Genomic DNA, 20019 nt, shown 5'->3' with positions numbered 1-20019 from the left:
CACACACACACACACACTTTAGCCAGATATCTCTCCATTAATGGACTTGAAGTGTGCTTCCAATAATTTTTCTTCTATTCTGTACATTAGGTTCCCAGAACCTTATTCATCTTATAACTTGAAGTTTCTACACCCTTGCTCCCCCTCACCTCCATCCCCAAACACAAGTCCACTCTTTGAGTTTTGGTTGGTGTTTCCAATGATTTACCTTAAAAGTTGTTTTGCATTTAAATCTGACACGTATAGTTAGATTTAAGTTGTTTCCTGAAGATGTATGCTTCTATTTTCTTAGCAAGTTCTGCTTTTTAAATGGAAGAATATTTGGTGAGACCTCACACCCAGCAATTTTACTCAAGAGCTGTAGAGGTTTAGATAGCATCAGCCAGTACAGGACCACTTTTGATATATTACTTGCTATTTTACCTTGTATGCCTTTTATTTAGAGATTGAGGGAATTTCTTCAGGGAGATATTTCAAAGACAGTTAATATTACATTTTAAAACTTTTAAGTTTTTCCTGGGTAAATTGTGTGAAACAATGAATGCTATAGTCTCTACTTTATACCAGTATTCAACTGTAACCTTTTTGTTTTTAGGCCAGTGTTCTAGCTTCCAGTTCTACCGCAGCAGCTGCTACTCTTTCTCTGGCCAATTCAGACGTCTCACTGCTTAACTACCAGTCAGCTCTGTACCCCTCATCTGCAGCCCCAGTTCCTGGAGTGGCCCAGCAGGGTGTTTCCTTACAGCCTGGAACCACCCAGATTTGTACTCAGACAGATCCATTCCAACAAACATTTATTGTATGCCCACCTGCTTTTCAAAGTAAGTGGGAAACTCCTGTATCACATGGTACCTATTCGATACCTAGTTGTTTAGTTTTGATCTTTGACAAGTTTTAACTCTGTCTCTGATTATGAAGATTATGAAGTTCAGTTTTTATTTTATAAAATCACTTTACAAATTTATAAATTATAAAAATTTTATACTTATTAAAAAGCTTTAATAATTAAACTTTTAAAAATGTGTTAAAATTTGGACTTTTTACATTGATTATCTAATTATGATGCTCTCTACTACCTATAATTCAGGTAATGTTTTATTAACTCAACTGCCTGATAGCAGTTTTCTTACTAAGACCTTGGACCAATCTCTATTTTCTGTAAGAGCGTTAATCTTATTTCCTATATCATTCCATTGTAAAATAAAATCAACATTCCAAATAAAAGTTAATTTTATTGTAAAATGTAGGAATCATGTTTAAGAATATGGAAACCCCTTAGGTTACTCTTAAAAGTTAAGCTCCTAAGAAAGAAAGATTATTTGTTACTGAATTGAAAAATTTTACAAGCTAAGATACTTACAAGGGGAAGGCATTAAGATGATCCGCTTCAGCTTGTGAATCGCAATGTTCCTGCTCACTCTTATCAACAGAGGAACAGAACAGCTGGAGAAGGAGGCTCTTACCCCTTGCGTTGCAATAAGATTTTCATTTTCACATTCCCATCCATCCTTATTTTCCCATTCTGTAATCCAGTCTATCTGGTTACTTTTTTCTGAAACATGGGAGATGTGTGCTCATTGATCTGAGGAGCCATTTAACAGGTGAAGTATTTAAAGATATTTTCTGACAACATACTTGACTTTCTCAAAAGAAAGTCAAAGTCAGAATCCTTTGGGAATAAACCAGGATTCAGGCTTCTCACCCATTTTACATGGAAGCGGGTAGCATTTTTATCTTTTTACTTCAGTTCTTATTGACTGTGACTCTTTTTTTTTTTGGTTTCTGACAGAGTCGGAGCAAGCAGAAGGAAAAGAGGGGCTAGGGGAGACTGAGAAATTACCGGGAGGACAGGAGAGCGATAGCCATGTAAACCAGGGAGACACTGCAGGGAGAGCGGAGGAGCAGATTCAAAACCCGTAAATGCGACTTTAGCCTGAATTGCCAAGTATACTTTCTGCGTATGCTCGTAGTCGTGAATTCTGTACTTTGGGTCAGCGTGTATAGAAGGTTCTTATACTGAGCTTTTTAGCAGCTAGTCATCTGCTTTCCCTCACGTTTTCCAGAGTGAATAACCTTTTCCAAATTTCACTGGAAGAATTTTCATATCTGAAGTTTGTCTGCTTCTTCTCAGATGACACTTAAAAAATGTGGCAGTACTTTTGATTTCCTTAAAAAATAATTTAAACTGAAGAGGCAGAGAAAGAAAGTGGTATAACCTCTTCTGGTATAATTAGGTAACTGTTTAACAAAGTTTTGGATTTTTTTTTCCTACCTGGGAAATGTAAAACCCATAGAGCTAGTTAGAGCAAATCTTACAATCTCCAAATGAAAGGGATTTATAAATCAAGGTCATGATAATGATGTTAGCTAATATGTGTTACTATGTGCCAGATATTGTTTGAAGTGCCCTTTCATAGATTAATTTGCCCTGAGAGACAACTCTAGGAAGTGAGTAATGTGATTATCCTTAAATTTTAAATGAGAAAATTGATTATGATTCCCTCATCTGGTCAGGGTCTTTATAACTAGTTAGAGGTAGAACCATAATTTGAACCCAGGCAGTGGGACCCATAGCTTGTGTTTTTCTTTGGGGGGAGGCATTAGTCTATACCACCCCTTGGTATCTAAGCTCAAATAGCTATGAAGAGTTCTTGATTGATTTGCCAGCCACATCCATTTGCTGGTTTTGGCCCAAATATGCCAGGCTGCCTGCTTTACTTTGCCAGCTTCTCTTAGAAGATAGACTCATCAGTTAAACAGTTTTACTTTTCTTTCCACAGTTCCATGGTTTTTCATTTGAAAGGCTATGCTCAACAAAAATAAACCAGAACAAGTGAAAGCAAAACTAATCCTGCAGGCTTCAGGGAGAACCTTTTAAAAGTGTTACTTTTGGTTAATTCTTTCTTTTACTTATTGTTTCCTGAAGAAGCTAATTTTAAACTAGTTTGACTGCTGTGGCTTAGCCTAAATTACTACAGCAATCTAGTACTTACTTAGAGTCACATTTGTACGTCCATGCTATAAACGTCTAGTTCCCATACTGTTCCACTTGGCCAAAGTAAACATACATTTTGCTCAGTGTTAACTGTTGTTATGTGATTTTGTGCCCTTTTGCTTCATCACTTTGAGACCCATAGAAGAGCCTTTATAGTGAACATTTCTTCCTAAATTTTGCCTCCTTGGACCCTAACAATTTGTTGGAAGTTGTTTCAGTAACATTGTTTGGTAATATATCCTGGGAATAGAGACAAGAATTTTAATGTCATTTAGCTCTTTTAGTAGATAGCATTGCCTTAGGAAGGATAGCTGACCTTTTTATTTTTTTTTAACCTGGATATCTGGATTTGTTCCTTTTATATTAGTAGCACTTTTTGTAAAAATGCATTTTTGTGTGCTTTAATTCTAATTTTACTAATATTTCTTAACTCTGTACATTTCTAAATTGTGTTTACCAATGTGACAACTTGCTATTAAATTATTTACTGAAATGGGAACTTAGATTAACTTGCTGAAAACAAAATGAATTATGATTGATATTTGAATAGTAATATTGAGAGAAATTAGTTGGTAATAGTTTAGAAAATGTTACTAGAATATTCTTATTAAAGTGTACTCTTACTTTAAAAAGCTGCAGGTATTAATAGAAACTTAAATTCTCTACATTTGAAGTTTGGTACTATAGACTAAAAGAAAGCTTTAAAGACTCTCTTCTGTAGTTTTTGCAAAATGGAGAAATATCTTGAAGCCCCTTTTTTCTCCATAATGTGATGTTCCTATTTATAGGGAATATTTACTCAGCATATGTGAACAGAACTTATTGTATTAAATACAGAGGTAAAGGAGACATGGTCACATTTTAAAGGCAACAAAAGTTCTTAGTTTTTCTTACTTCTTCATTAGGTACGCAAGCCTTTTAGAAAGCTGTCGATAACAAGAACAGATTTCTAAAATAAGTAAAAGAAGCTTTTGTAAACCAACATGTCTGCCTTTAAATATTTTTATCCTAGGCATAATTTCTTCACATACTGGTTAAAAATAAGATGTGTGACTAATTTGTGAACTAGGTTATATTTTTTGAAGCATGGGATAAAACATCCTCTAAGATATTCTAAACAAGAAGTTACGTGATAAATTATTGAGCTTTTCATAATTTTTCTTACATATAATTCTGTTCAAGTCTTTGCTTTTATTACTTTTTTCTTTTAAGTCTTTGCTTTTAATATGTTACATTTAAAAAACACTTAAGGTTTATTTTCTCCCCTAGTGGGATAAAAGGCGAATGCCATTTACCAAGTGAACATTTTTTGTTTGGTTGTTTGATTTGACCTACAATGTTAATGGAAACAGGATGTGTGTTGTGTTTTAAGTTTTGTAGGATAAGAAAATTTAGAATCCCTTTAAACTATTCCCTCCCTGCCCCCATATCAGACATCTCTGGTAATTTAATCTGAAGGAACACAAGTCTCTCTTTTCTTAACTTCCAGCTTTCTCTGCAACTCCTATTCCTTAGTTACTTAGAACTAAAACCTAAGCAGTGGGTTATTTGAACAGAAAAGTTAGAACCAACAAAACCTCCCAGACAAACAGTACTCCCAGACCTAGCAAAACAGTTTAACTGAGATGTTATTTTCTACAGCTGGATTACAAGCAACAGCAAAGCATTCTGGATTCCCTGTGAGGATGGATAATGCTGTGCCCATTGTACCTCAGGCACCAGCGGCGCAGCCACTGCAGATACAGTCAGGAGTGCTCACCCAGGTAAAAGCCAGAGCACCTTAGGTGCTCTTAGGTCTCGGTAGTGTCGAAACACTATTGCAATTCAAATTATTTTGTTCTAGAAAGATCTTTCTTGGTTATGATTCAGTGGATTAAAAATGAAGTGTCTCCATGGAACCAGGTATTCATTCCCAAACGCCAGTTCTTTCTTAGACCTGAGGGCTAAATTATTCACATGTTGTGAACTTGTTTTCTAAGTGAATTTTCTCAAATTTTGTGGGAAGAAGTTCATTTGGCGCTCTGAAGATATGGTACACAAACGACAACATTTTGATTCTAAAGTAAAAGGCCTTGTGTTTCTGTAGCGTCCCCTTTGCTCACTTTCTCAGAATTCCGTCACAGTTGAGAGGCCAGGGCACAACAAGGTGCCTCTTCAGGTGTTACAGTGCTTTTTCTTCCTGTGCTCACCACGCTGCAGAAAGCTTAAAACTTTAATTCCATGTATGCGACTAAGATGGTGGAGGAATTCAAGAAGTACTTCCAGAACAATGCATTTTCAATTCCGTAGTAAATGTTTGTGGACCGTGACGCCTAGAAAATTCTGAAATCCCAAACCCTCACGTTGTGAGAAGGAGTTGTTCACTGAGTTTTATAGAACCGATCCTCTGAATCTGGTCCAAGAAGGGTTTCATACTGTTGATGTTTTGCTTTAGGCTCTTGACATTTGACCCACGTCGTGGGCCAGCGCTGTGCAGAGTTGGCAGGGAGAGTTGTGTTTGATTCATGTGTTTTAGGTGGTAAGAAATGATGTTTATCGTTGGTGATAACTTGGGGGGAATGAGAACCCTTCTGAATCCAAATAACCTGCCTCCGTGTTTGTTTTACTCACCTGCCTAATCTGCATTTCAGGGAAGCTGCACACCACTAATGGTAGCAACTCTCCACCCTCAAGTAGCCACCATCACGCCGCAGTACGCGGTTCCCTTTACCCTGAGCTGCGCAGCCGGCCGGCCGGCGCTGGTTGAACAGACGGCCGCTGTACTGGTAATTCCCTCACTTGATTGTGTTACTAACGGAGTTTCTTTGGTTTCTTTCTTTTTATTTGTTCCCTGTTTGTTTTTGTTCTGTTTTATTCTGGTTTTCTCATTTTTCAAAAAAGACCTTGTGACTTAGCTTTTGCAGAGGGCATGGAAGCATGTGCCATCTTGTGGCTGTGTTCTTGCTGCGTCTTTAATGTCTCATTGTTTTCTCCCTGACATTTGCTGAAGCACCCTTTGGTTCTGAGGCTCGGTGTGGCCCTCGAAGGAGCCAGATCCCTCAGTTATTTTTGCCAGCCTAGTGTGGTGAAAGCTCTTGGGGTAGCTCCAGAAGAGCTTCAGCACTGTCCTGTTTTCTGCCGTATCTCTTACCTCTGGTTCTTGAATGAAGGAAATGGCCTTCGGTTTGGCTCTGCGCCTGAAACTCCGAGGGCCAGAAACTGAACTTCTTGACAAGTTAGCTTCCTCACTTATTTGCTCTTTTGAGCTTCTAAAACTTGTGCATGTAGAAGTGTTTAAGATGCTCCTATTTATTGCTGTGTGAGACGGTAATAACTTTCCTTCTATGAACGCGTGAAGGGACCTGCCACACGTGATCATGGTTCCTTCTGTCTTTCATGTGAGAGTATCCCCTTTAACATCTAGACTATTTTGTTTGTGGATTAAAATGAAAGTGAGCTCATTTTTAGGGGTTTATGGAGACATTATCTGCTTTATAAATCACACTATACAAAGGTGAAAATATAACAGAAAAATCAAGCAAATCTAATAACTTTGTTACAAAAAGTTATGAAGTACAGAAATAAGTATAGTAAGTATGGGGTTTAGAGACAGGGCAGACAGACAGGACTTCCAGGTGTATTTAAGGGTGATGACTAAGAGTGAATTTTGGGTGTGTTTTAGTGCTTGGGGGGTTAGTTATTTACTGGTCATGCAGCATTTCATTATTTAAAATTTTAAAATCAGGTTTGAAACTTAATAGATACTATTGTGTCCTGGTATTTCTACACCTTTCAAAGTGACTTAATTCAGTTTGAAAATCTTTGTCACCTCCAGATTAATTATCTCATATACATAAGACCCGAATATAAGGGAGTCAGATATATTTCCAACTCGATTGATCCGACCCACCGGACTTTACTTGCTCACCTATAGTTTTGAGGTTGGAATGTTGGTTGACACTTCTTCTTTGCCGCTTCCCTTAAGTTTGCACTAGCCATTTGCTAAGCTTTGCATATTTTTGTTCTTCCTCTGTCAAAACAGTTCGTCGCTTGGAACGCCAGATTTCTGCCTCACGTTGGAATGTTACTTCTTGCTCTGTATTAAACTACATGCTTTGTCTTGTGCAGGTGTTGGCTTATGGAAAGACGCATGGTGTGACTTAACATACTTCTCTTATTTTTTGTTTTGTTTTGTTTTGTTTTGTTTTCAATTCTGCCTATGGTAGCAGACGTTTGCAGTTTCTCTGCTTTGAAGGCTTCTTGTTTGGAACCCGTATTTGTAACAAGTGGATCTGTTACTTGCAGAAATATTTTTAAAACAGTGTCTTGATGATGGCCTTGCAGTTTGAAATTCAAGAAACAGAACCATATGTACCCAAGCATTGTAGGTGATTGTTCTGTAGAATTCAAGTTTAAAAAAGGAAGCTTTCAAATCTGTTTCCATTTTTTTAGAAAATGCCAGTATTTCTGTAAAAAGAACAGAAAACATTTGTTGCTGTCTATTGCAAGTGTCTTGGCTTGTTAAAAACTAGAAATGGTGTATTTTCTTATAGTGATTAGTTTTTATGTTGAAGTATGTTTCTACAAATAAAATTATATATACTTAGGTAACCTTTAATAAAATATGGCTCTCTGTATCTGTCTCATAAGTCACTTACTTATTGCCTTATTTTACAATTTTATCCTATGGCTGTAAGTATCAAAGTTTTCTCTTGTTAGCATAAGGTTGTTTGCTAAAGGATTTGGCTTTTGGTTATTCACATCTCCTCCATTTTCCAAATCACTACCTTTTTAAAAGGGAATAGTTCTCCCCTTCTCCCATTTGCTTTATGGTTGAATTGACCTGATGTCTTATCTGGTTGGCACTCAAAAAATTCTATTTTTATTCTTAAGGGAGCTGTCTTAACTCTCTCGAGTACGTATTTTATAATCTTTGCAAAAATGATACGATACCATTTAACCAGAGCTTATATCTGAATGTTCAGACTCCTTTTCTCTACAGTATACTAGAAACTCTTAACACACCAGGATCTTTGCTTTGCTACCCTGGTGGTCAGGGTTTGGAGGTGCCAAGATAAAGCAGCGTGTTCTCTCCCGATTCGTAAGACTTGTAATCTTGAGCCCCCTGACCTTTCTTCTTTAATCTCTGCAAGTTAACAATCTGCAAGCAACTTCTTTTAAGATACGAATTTTTCTTTCATCTAAAAAAAAAAAAAAAAAAACAGAAGAAAAGGCCAAGAGTGAGTCAAGTCTGGGTCTTTTTTTGTGTGTGTGTTTCTTTACAGCAGGCTTGGCCTGGAGGAACTCAGCAAATTCTCCTGCCTTCAACTTGGCAACAGTTGCCTGGAGTAGCTCTGCACAACTCTGTCCAGCCCGCAGCGGTGATTCCCGAGGCCATGGGCAGCGGCCAGCAGCTCACAGACTGGAGGCAAGTCCCTGTGCTCCCGTGTGGGAGGGCTTCAGGGCAGGCCCCTGGGCGTGGGCGCTCTTGGCAGTTTGGGCTGACTGAGAAGAAGACAGAGACGAGAGGTATTTCTTTTGGAAAGTCTTTTAGAAAAGGGCTGATACCAGGCAAGGAGGTAGCGTTATAAGCAAATTTTGATACAGGAAAAGCTTAGAACCTGGTCTAAAGATCAGGAATCTTGACTTCCGAAGTAGTCATTTACTTAGGAGAGTCTGATGCAATTAAAAGGTATACAGTGAAAACCTAAAACCTGGCGATCCAGCTGTCCAACTTTAAAAATAAAATGCAACTCTACGTGGTTTTTAAAATTGCTTTTATTATCCCCTTGGTCTTGATTTCCCTGTGTTGTGCTCACTCACTTTTCTGTTTCTTTGGCTCGCTGCAGGAATGCCCACTCTCACGGCAACCAGTACAGCACGATCATGCAGCAGCCACCTTTGCTCACTAACCACGTGACTTTGGCCACTGCTCAGCCGCTGAATGTTGGTGTTGCCCATGTTGTCAGACAGCAGCAATCCAGTTCCCTCCCTTCAAAGAAGAACAAGCAGTCTGCTCCAGTCTCTTCAAAGTAAGTCTCTGTTTAAACCGATAGAGACAACTGAGAGCCTGGCATTTAGAGTGTTGTGGTTAAGACACTTTTCAGTCTGAGGCAGCTGCCAAAGTGAGGTTTGCGTACCAGGTGTGTCCTGGTTCTGCTTGCCCTCCTGCTGCTGCCAGTTTGAATGCAGGCCTCTTTTACATGGATGTTTTTACCTCTCTGCCCACTTTATAACATTGAGTTTAACAGGTAGGACAGGGGAAAGTAAAAGTATACAGACATAAAATTTATGTTGTATTGCGGTGTGATCGTTGCTAGATAACCTGGTTAGAATGTTTAATTTATTTTTTATTGCAACTTTTACAGTTAATTGTATTTGCTTAATGATTGGATCAAGATAGAACCAAAGCGCATATTGGAGAGGAGAGGGTTCTGGGGAAAACATTCAAGTTTGGGGCCGTGTTCTGAGCAGTCTTGCTTGCGACTTCCCTGCAGGTCCTCTCTGGATGTTCTGCCTTCTCAAGTCTATTCTCTGGTTGGGAGCAGCCCCCTCGCCCCTGGCCAGGACCAGCACCAGCCAATCATAATTCCAGATACTCCTAGTCCCCCTGTGAGTGTCATCACTATCCGCAGTGACACTGACGAGGAAGAGGACAACAAATTTAAGCCTAACAGGTAAGACAGCGGCATAGGCCCCTGGCTGTCGGCTCTGCCCTTGGCTTCACTGTGTTAGCTTCAGGCCAGCGGCCAGTTTTGGCTTTGGAAGGGAGGACTTTAGAAGCATGGCATCTTGGGTGATGATTCCAAGCGATCCAGGTTTCCCTAACTGAGCATTCTAGGGTTCCCAGAGGATTGCACGTACCAATTTATCAGTCTATCAGATACGTTAGGCAGCTGGTGGACAGGAAGCATGGGCTACGCTGGCTTGGCATGCGCCTTGCTGCTGGTGTGAGCCCTGCCGTCAGGAACCGTGGAGGCTGGAAACAGATACGTAGCAGCAGCTCTGGATAGCAGTTCATTGGAATGAGTCGCTGGATAAGAAATGATTTGAGATTTATGTGATTTTTAAATTTGTTTAATCTGAAGAAGCCTCATTGAAGAAGCAGAACTTTAAAGTAGGGATGTCTTTTTCACTCCCTCTGCTGTGTGGAATCTTAAGAATTTACATGACAGATTATTTTCTCTTATCCCATCATCTTAATCTAAGCCCGTAACTGGACAATTTCCTAAGAGGGACTTGATAATTTAAAACTGTCATACATCTCTCTCAGGGTGAGCGTAGTCAGTTGCCCGGCTTATTGTGTTGTGTTCCTCAGTAAGCCTTGGTGTCAGGCATACAGAAGAGGGCTCACCTTACTTTTCCCTGAGGAGGTAGGAGTCGCACATGAGAGTAAGTAACGCAAGCAACTTTACAGAGTCATGTAAAATCGAAGCAAACTTGAAGTAGTTTAAAAGAACTATTTACAAATGTTGACTTGAAACTAAGATTTGAAAGTAGTCATTGAACTGACTTGGGGAAGAAATAAAGAAAGCCTTCCAGTGAGGAAAAGTGGCCTGTCATAGTGGCAAAAATGATATAGGCAGCTGACTGGTTTGATTAGACCAAACATTCTAAAAAATGAGCAATGTGGGGATCAGTTAATAAAGAAACAGCAATCGTGTTTAGTGAGAAGTTTGATTAAATAGAACCATTTAGAGTCTGGCACTGTGATAAGGAAGAGTGGTACTTGAGGAATGTTGTTGAAATAATGTGCATAGGGTGACACAGTAGTTGTTAGAGCTGTGCACTCTGTCTTGGTTCTGAATCCTGTCTTCACTTACCACTCGTGCGACTTTGGGCAAGTTCCTTACTTTTCCTATGGTTCCTTGGTTTCCTCATCTGCAAAATGGGACTAGTAGTACTTCCTAGAAATAGGGGGTCAGCAGGATGTATGTAGAATATAAGAGTAGTGTCTCCTACCTAACAAGCACTCGAAGCTTGCCACTGCTTTAGTATTACCATCCTTGCTGGGGGAGGACAGGAAGTCATCTATGAAACATGACTAAAAGGTGTTGAATTTTCATATATTTTCTTTTCAGCTCTGGCCTGAAGCCAAGGTCTAATGTCATCAGTTATGTCACTGTCAATGATTCTCCAGACTCTGACTCCTCTTTGAGCAGCCCATATTCCACTGACACCCTGAGTGCTCTCCGGGGCAACAGCGGGCCCCTTATAGAGGCGCCTGGCAGAGGCGTGGGGGATGGCACTGGCACCCGCACCATCATTGTGCCTCCACTGAAAACTCAGCTTGGCGACTGCACTGTAGCAACCCAGGCCTCAGGTGAGTTCTCATAGCTGGACTGAAGTCTCCTTTGACCTGCACATGCTTAGTACTTGCTATGGCTCTCCGTGCTGTGCCCGATGGGGTGGCTAGCTTAAAAAGTGCTTCATTCAGAAGTCAGCTTCTCCCAGAGGGAGTTTGGCCATCAGTTTATCTTCCTATGCTTATTTTGCTTGGACGCACATAAAAGTGGGTATGTACTCTCAGATGTATTCACGGTTGGTGGGAGAAGGCTGACAAGACAGTTTGAAGGAGGCTCATGGATTTCTCAGCCTCTTTAGCCCTGGCAATAGTGAAAATGAGTTGCATGGCCTCAGGTGCCAGGGACCCCGGAAGTGTGGTTCTTCTCTAGGCAGTTGCTGTCCCCGGCAGACAAGGCTGGCCTCTGAGCGGCCTTCCTCGAAGCGCTAGTCCCTGTTGGGCCCAGAGAACTTAAACTGCCCTGAGGCACTGAGGGAACACACCAGTTTTCCTAGTGGGACTCAGGCGGAAGTGACATTTTTAAAACTAGTCTGGCTTGTATGTAGTGCTTTGCAGTTTTTTATTATTTGAAGACAGTGAATGACCAAGAAGACACAATCTTGCCTTCCTCCAAGCCCTTTGTCATGTCGGCATCCTAACAGTTACCATTATTTTACTCAACTTCACACCATCCTTTCTACACTTGCATAAGACATTAGGGTAGAGACTGTGTCTTACTTGTGTTTGTATTTCTAGAATACGCTGTGTATCGTGAGAGAGTAGATTGTATTTACTGAAAAAAACCTTTTAAGACTCCTTCACGGAGCTTTGTGGCAAGACCAAAAAGAAGCAGATGATGCAGTTTCCATTCTTCCAGTGTGCAGTGTAACTGAGGAAGCGAGAGGCGTGAAGGAGCACTCAGGAACCTCTGTGATACCGTCCGGGGTTAGCTCAGTGCCACCGAGCAGATGCCTCCCCGAAGTCTAACTCCTGACCCTCTTGTAGGTCTCCCGAGCAGTAAGGCCAAGCCAGTGGCCTCGGTGAGTGGGCAGTCGTCCGGATGCTGCGTCACCCCCACAGGGCACCGGGCGCAGCGCGGGGGGGCCAGCGCGGCGCAGCCGCTCAACCTTAGCCAGGTAAGCGCGAGGGCTGCTGCCTTCTGCTTGGGCTCCCCACTGTTGCCCCTCTCTGGAGAACCCTGCTTCCGGCTGGACTGCTGAATAAAGCCCAATGCACACCCCTTTCCTGAGGCGCAATTCGCTGTCCTGTGGCTGTGTCTCCTTGCATGTGCTGCGTCTCTTCGTGCCTTCTAGAGTGTTCGGGTGGCCTCTTCGGGTTTCCCCGTCCGACCTCCTTGTCTGTCCCGGGAGGTAAATGCCTGGAATTTAGAAAGAGCCATAGACGCTTTAGTCTGTGCCTGCCTCTGTGCTACTGCAAGCTTTGGGACCAGATTCCCCTTTCCCTTCCCTGCCGTAGTTAACACAAGTGAACGCTGAACACTGTTTACCCGAGCAAAGAGCGGTGGAAAGCTTTCTGGCCACTTCCTCAGGGGCTTCCATCCCCTGTGTCGCTTGAGGCTGGGGTTTGGGACTTTCCTCCTGTCGGATTCCCTGATGGGGTGGGAAGGGTCACTGTTCCACTTGTGTTCACTCTTTCCTCAGCTAAAATTCTCGCGCTTTCTGGCGTCTACCAGTAGTGAGAAGGCGCGACACTGTGTGACAGTTGTGTGCGAGTGCGTGCGAGTGAGCGAGCGAGAATGCATGAGAGCACATGCGAGTACAGATGCGAGCCCGAGTTAGTGCATGTGTTTTAGGCTCCACATTGCAAGAGGGACGTGAAGAACTTAGAGGAGAACAAAAGGAAACAATGACCAGAAGGAAAGGTTAGCAAAAATTCAGATTCACTGACGCCAGAATAGGGTGAGTTGAGTCCACAGTTACTAACTTGAAGGAGTGGGGAGCCCTGTGAACGTTTGGCGCCCCCTTTCCTGTCATACCTGAGAGCAAACCGTTGCTGCCGGGCTGGGTTAGGATGCGCTCTGCCAGGAGCAGAGGGGCGAAGGCTGACGGCACTGCAGTCCGGGGAGTCTGCTGTGGCAGCCCGCCCGGAAGCCGTCAGCTTAGAACCTCAACTCTCAGTGTGGCCTTTGGCGCCCCGAACCGGAGTGACCTCCATTCCTCACTCCCTTCTTCCTCCTTCCAGAACCAGCAGCCATCGTCAGCTCCAACCTCGCAGGAGAGAAGCAGCAACCCTGCCCCCCGCCGGCAGCAGGCGTTTGTGGCGCCGCTCTCCCAAGCCCCCTACGCCTTCCAGCACGGCAGCCCACTGCACTCGACGGGGCACCCTCACCTGGCCCCGGGCCCTGCTCACTTGCCGAGCCAGCCTCACCTGTATACGTATGCTGCCCCCACCTCTGCTGCTGCGCTGGGCTCCACCAGCTCCATCGCTCACCTCTTCTCCCCACAGGGCTCCTCAAGGCACGCTGCCGCCTACACCACTCACCCCAGCACTCTGGTGCACCAGGTCCCTGTCAGTGTGGGGCCCAGCCTCCTCACCTCTGCCAGCGTGGCCCCTGCTCAGTACCAACACCAGTTTGCCACCCAGCCCTACATCGGGTCTTCCCGAGGCTCAGCAATTTACACTGGATACCCACTGAGTCCCACCAAGATCAGCCAGTACTCCTACTTGTAGCTGGTGAACAGGAGGGAGGAGGCTGCGTCGTGGCCTGTTCTTGACCCTGAATTCATAGTGGCGGTCTGATGAGCTCCTCCCTGACCCTTTCTTGAAACTCCTAGCCAGCAACTTGTTCTGCAGGGCCCACTGAAGCAGGGGGTTTTCTCTGAGGAACCTGCCTCGGTGTTGACTGCATTATTGTAGTCTCCCAAAGTCTGCCCTATTTTTTAATTCTTTATTTTTGTGACAGCGTTTTTAGTATTTGGAAGCGTCCAGATGCCCACCTTCTGTAGTTACCGAGGAGGAGAAATGGTTCTGAAGTTACTCTTTGAAAGGTCTTGGGTATGATTTCTGTAAATGCGTTTCAAAACAGATGAAGCCCCTCTTTATTTTACATTGTTCTATGGTAATTGCCGGTCAGAGGGAAAACGCTGATAGAAGGAATTGAAATCTGATTATAGCGAGAAGAAAAAAATCATTCCTTTTTTCTTGTTTAAAAACCTAGGCTTAATTGTCTATTATAAAGCAGCTTATTCAAGCGTGTATGTAACTCTCGGCCATTTCTCCTCAAAATTTTACTTTGTTAGTGGGACACTTAAGTACTTTAGTTTGGTTTTCGTGTCATGTTGTACTTAGTAGACAATTTTATTTTTGCAAGACTGGTCTAACCCTACTCTGCGTTAATGTTCGGATCCTCTCAGTTGCTTCTGTGTTTACCACAGTGTAAAAAGGCAGCTCACCACTTGCTGATAACCTAGTGTGAGAGAATCCTTACCTACCGCGAACGCACCGGGCGGGCTTTCAGATGAAGCGCCGCTCATTCTTTTTAAATTATTTTTTAAAAAGTCCTTCTTTCTCCGACTCAACTTAAATTTTATTATTGGAAAAGCCATTAAGGTGGTGACTAGTGTATGGTGGTGGTGATTTTATTATATGCAGAATCTCTGTATTATGTGATACTGGCATTGATGAGTTTTGTCTAAAGATTAGTATGAATTTTCAGTAATCCACCTCTCTCTCGTTGCCTCATCTCTCCCTTCTGTTCTATGTGATTTATTTTGGGAGAAAGCGAAAGAATCTGAAACCAGATAAGAACGTTGTTGTGAATAGCTTTTATACTTTACAGTAGCTTCCTTTGTATGCCAGCAGCAAATTGAATGCTCTCTTATTAAGACTTATAAAATAAGTGCATGTAGGAACTGCAAAAAAAAAATATTTTAAAAATTTATTACTAAATTTAAAATATTTTAGAAGTTTTGTAATGGTGGTGTTTTAATATTTTGCATAATTAAATATGTACATATTGATTAGAAAAATATAACAAGCAATTTTTTCCTGCTAACCCAAAATGTTATTTGTAATCAAATGTGTAGTGATTACACTTGATTGTGTATTTAGTGTGTATCTGATCTCCAGTGTTACCCGGGAGATGGAATTGATGTCTCCATTGTATTTAAACCAAAATGAACTGATACTCGTTGGAATGTATGTGAACTAATTGCAATTATATTAGAGCATATTACTGTAGTGCTGACTGAGCAGGGCATTGCCTGCAGGAGAGGAGACCCTAGGGATTGTTTTGCACAGGTGTGTCTGGTGAGGAGTTGTTCAGTGTGTGTCTCTTCCTCCCCTCTCTCCTTCCCTTATTGTAGTGCCTTATATGATAACGTAGTGGTTACTAGTTTACAGTGAGCTTGCCTTAGGACGACCAGCAAGCCCCGTGGGCCCTAAGCTGTTCACTGGGATTTATCAAAGCAGGATCAGCAGCTAGCGGCGTTGTGTAAATGCATTGTTCTCAGTTTCCCTGCCGACTCTGAAAAATAACAACAGCAGCTTTTCCCCTTCCCGTCACCTCTGCCCCCTTCCCTTCTGGAATCTCAGCTGAGTTCTCGGTGCGTTTCCCCACGTGGCTCTCCCCATGCACTGCCACCCAGCCTCCGTGAGAACGCGGGGAGCGGGTGGGAGGAGTCAAGCCCATAGTGTAAAGTCCTTTTTTTTTCTTTTTTACAAAGTATGTGCAATCATTTTTAGAATGAGGTTTTTTCCTTCACTTTCCCACAGGGCAGTCCTTCCTGCAAATAGTTGACATTCCCAGTAAAATACTTGCTTGTTGAAAAACATGTAACGGAAGTTTTCATACCAAAGAGCCTGTTGTATTGCTTACCCTGGCCCCTACCACGCGGAGCTGCTGAGCCGCGGGTGACAGGACCGCAGGAAGGTTTCTCGGCCGGTGACGACATGAAGGAACCAAAGTCTGTTGGGTTATTGGGCTTTTGAGGTTTCCTTTCTTTTTCTTTTTGTTTCTGTATTCTTGGGGCCCTTCAGACTGTGAAACTGTCCTTGTACTCTCGACTTCTGCGCGGATCTCGGTCACGTGGAGGGGACTAGGGATAGGTTTGTTCCTGCTCACAGAAGACTCTGGGCAAGAAGGTTAACCCTGAGCTACAGGTGTGTTCCATCTGAACTGACAGTTACGCATGTGAGGGATGAGTCTAGGACTGGTTCTTTGTGGTGATGGCGTCAAGGAGGTGCGGGATGGAGACGGGAGATTTCATGGAGCCTGGCCAGGATGGCCAGGCTGAACACCAGGGGCTGTCACGGCATTTACAGTTTCTTCACTGTCGGGAGGAAGGGCTTCCAAGATGGGCAGATGGTCAATACAGCCTACCAGGAACATGTTGGTGTTTTCTCTCTATATTTTTATCACTGTATTAATTGTGTTTGCAAGATACCCAAGCAGTTTGTATAGTTTTTGTCACTAGTGTTAGTTTTCTGGTCAACATGTGTGATCTTTGTGTCTCGTTTTTGCTAAGCACATTTTGATTTTCTTGTTCAAAGGCAGATCTAGTTTCTAATGGAAATATTTTTTGTTCCTGTCTTTTCTCTGCAAGGATAAGATGTGTTGTTTTTGTAAGAAATGAGATGCAGGAAAAAAAACCAAAACACTCCACAGTTCATGAAGTAGATCCCATTTAAGATGGGAGTTCTCAACGGCAAATAGACAATATCAACAGCTTGTATTATTTCCTTAGTCACTTTTCTAGCATTGTGTGACTTTAAGCATTTTGGAAATTTCCAGTCTGTTGATTTCAGTTTATTGATGCAGTGCTTTGATAAAATGGATAGATATTCTGATTCATGTGACTGGTTTTGACTTCTGCTAGTCTCCCAATTGGCATCTCAAATCTACCAAGATCAAAAACTACTGCCTGTCAAATGTAGCTGTGGCCAGGTGGGAGCCCCTTGAAATTTGGTGAGCAGCTGGCCCAGGCCACAGTGACCTGACTTGGGACCAGCTTCAGGCTTTAAGTCTTCTCAGAACTTGCATTTCCAGCTTCTCCCCTTCAGGTTGAGCGGAAAGTAGGGAAGGGCTCACTACAACCTCTCGGGGCTCATCAGGACACTTGAGCCTTTCTGAGGGTTTAATGGCTCCCAGGGGGTGATAACTCCTGTCAGCACTCAGCTGAAGCACCAGCCCGGGGACTGTGAACCCCCTTCCCAGCAATTCTGGCCGCCCACCGTCCTCCAGGAGAGGGTCTAAGCTTGTTGCCCTTAGGCAGGCAAGCACAGACATGTGTGCTTGTATCAGCATTATTAATGCAGAACCCACTGGATGGTTAGTTAGAGGGTAGGAAATGAAGTTGCCTCTCAGTGACAGGAATGGCCCAAGCCTGCTTCCTGTTTTAACTTTTTTTTTAAAACTGATGGATGGTGCAGCATGTCTACATGGTGGTTTGTTGCTAAACTTTATATACTGTGTGGTTTTGAGTCAGCTTGAAAAATAATCTCACTACATGTAGCAGTACATTATATGTACATTATATGTAATGTTAGTATTTCTGCTTTGAATCCTTGATATTGCAATGAAATTCCAACTTTATTCAATGTAATTTGATATGCTAGTTATTGTGTGTGATTTAAACTTGTTTTTGCTTTCTCCCTTTTCTGGTTGTGCGCTTCCTTTTACAACAAGCCTCTAGAAACAGTTCCTGAGGATTATTGAGCTATGTTTGTAATGCAGATGTACCTAGGGAGTATGTAAAATAATCATTTTAACAAAAGAAATAGATATTTAAAATTTAATACTAACTTACGGGAAAAGGGTCCATTGTGTAAAACATAGTTTATCTTTGGATTCAATGTTTGTCTTTGGTTTTACAAAGTAGCTTGTATTTTCAGTATTTTCTACATAATATGGTAAAATGTAGAGCAGTTGCCATGCATCAATAAAATGGGTAAATTTTCTGATTCATGTGACTTTTTTTGACTTCTGTTACAAGGTTGCGATGGTGGCCCCTAGCGGCTGACTTGGAGTGGTTGAAGCTGTTGCATGCGGCCATCAGAGGCAGAGCTGCGACATGGTCGTTCTTCATGTAAACCCTGTGATGTGGGTGACTAGGAGTTAGAAGCAAACATTTCCCAAGAGGAGAGAATCCAAAGTCCCTAACTTAAGATGGTTTAGATCTGGCCCTTTGGAAGGCAGAAACTTCTAGCAAAGACCAATTGAACTTTGTGTCTCCTTTTTGCCAAGTACGTCCTACCAAATATCTAAAGTAGCAGAATGAAAATTATCACAAGGAAGTGCTATTTCTTCCTCTCCTTTCAAATTGCACTGTTAGAAGCTGTACATTTTAGAGGAGCGCTTCTGATCCGATTTCTCTTGATTCTGCACTGAATTAAATTTCTCCTCATAAGGAGTTTGAGACTTGTCTAGATTAACCACCACAGATCTCTAAATACATGCTCTGTATATTTTTACTTTTTTGGATACGAGTTTCAGGCTTAGTCAGCCTGTCTCACAGTGACCATTATTAATTCATCTCGGACTCCTCCTGTGACCAAGTGTTGTGACACGAACTCGGTTGCTGCTTTGCAGCAGGAACGTGGTAAGGGGCCAGCAGCTGTGGAGCAGGTTTGCAGGCCAGACTCTGCTCCTTGCGCAGAAGTTCTTGTGCCATTTGTTGAAAGCACACAGGCTAGTGAAAACCGATCATGCAGCAGTGACGAGGATGGGGTCTGGACGGTAGGGTAGGAATGGGGATAGCGTTTTATAGGGAAGGGGAGATTGTGACCATATGCTAAGAGACACTTGCATCAGCAAAGTATGACATCATCACAGGCAGCGTTATCGCAAGACCACCATGGAGTTGGTCATGCAAGCAGGTCAACAGTAGCCTAAGCGGCCCCAGGCCTGCCCCATGATACCTGACCCACTAGGGAGTCAAGGAATGCTCTACTGGGATGTGGAAGAGCATATCGGTCACAGTTGCCCACGAGTAGTCTGCCGGTAGCCAGCTTATAGGAAGCCACAACCAAGGGAAATGGTCAGTTCTTGTTCCTCCTATTAGTAGGGAGTAACAATACATTTATTTTTATTTAGGCTGCAACATATTTTCCAGATGTTTTTAATAAATGGATGTAAAGCTAATGTGAATTTGTGAAACACTCCCTAAGTAAAGACTATCCCTACAAGTGCTAGCATGTGACCAGAGATATCCTGAGACCCTCAGACTTGCACACCCTAAAGGGATCTGGCCATCCATATGCACAAAGACAAAGCATATTCTATGCATACAAGAACTGGGTTGGGGTACAGGCCAGAGGTATGAGGGTGAGATGTTCACCAGAGACAGAGTGGGGAGCAGAACATGGAAATACACCGCTGAGGGGTGCAGTGGGCGAGACAGGAGAGGTCTGCTGTGCCATGTGGGTCATTCCCTGGCTGGGGATCAAACTCAGGCCACAGTGGCTGGTGCTAGCTTAAAGCACTGTGTGTGAGAACTTTTAATAAAACGAGTCAACATAGAGAAGCTATGAAAGGATAGCAGTTTCTCGATAAAACACCCAAAGTTACCATGCCCTCGTGAGTGAATGCCCAGCCAAACAGGGCTGGCCAAAAATGGGGCTGCTGAGCCCCAAAAGCTCCCCATGAGTCTAAGGCACCTGGCTGGGAACCGCAGGAAACGGGCGAAAGGGACCAAGCAAGTCTGGGGTGAAAGAAGCAAAGTCAATGAACAAGTCCAGATAAAGGGTGCCCGGTCAGCCCCCCTGTGTCTCCCACCTTGTGTCTTCTCCAAGTCCCCCCAGT

General features: G+C 42.7%; 1 protein-coding gene across 1 annotated transcript in view; it reads left to right on the top strand.

Moving 5' to 3' along the window:
• Positions 1-18173, top strand: part of HIPK1 (homeodomain interacting protein kinase 1) — a 35645-nt gene extending 17472 nt beyond the window's left edge. The window contains exons 7-15 of the mRNA XM_004689628.2: positions 596-821; positions 4637-4758; positions 5626-5760; positions 8260-8402; positions 8824-9006; positions 9472-9651; positions 11056-11297; positions 12264-12394; positions 13461-18173. Of these exons, the coding sequence (XP_004689685.1) occupies positions 596-821; positions 4637-4758; positions 5626-5760; positions 8260-8402; positions 8824-9006; positions 9472-9651; positions 11056-11297; positions 12264-12394; positions 13461-13949 (1851 nt within the window). The 3' untranslated portion in view covers positions 13950-18173. The remainder of the gene's footprint in view (positions 1-595; positions 822-4636; positions 4759-5625; positions 5761-8259; positions 8403-8823; positions 9007-9471; positions 9652-11055; positions 11298-12263; positions 12395-13460) is intronic.
• The last annotated feature ends 1846 nt before the right edge of the window (positions 18174-20019 follow it).

Source organism: Condylura cristata, unplaced genomic scaffold (assembly GCF_000260355.1).
Source record: "Condylura cristata isolate star-nosed mole 26May11 unplaced genomic scaffold, ConCri1.0 scaffold00026, whole genome shotgun sequence".
Lineage (NCBI taxonomy): Eukaryota > Metazoa > Chordata > Mammalia > Eulipotyphla > Talpidae > Condylura > Condylura cristata.
The sequence above is the reverse complement of the archived record's forward strand: the minus strand, read 5'-3'. Positions and strand labels throughout refer to the sequence as shown.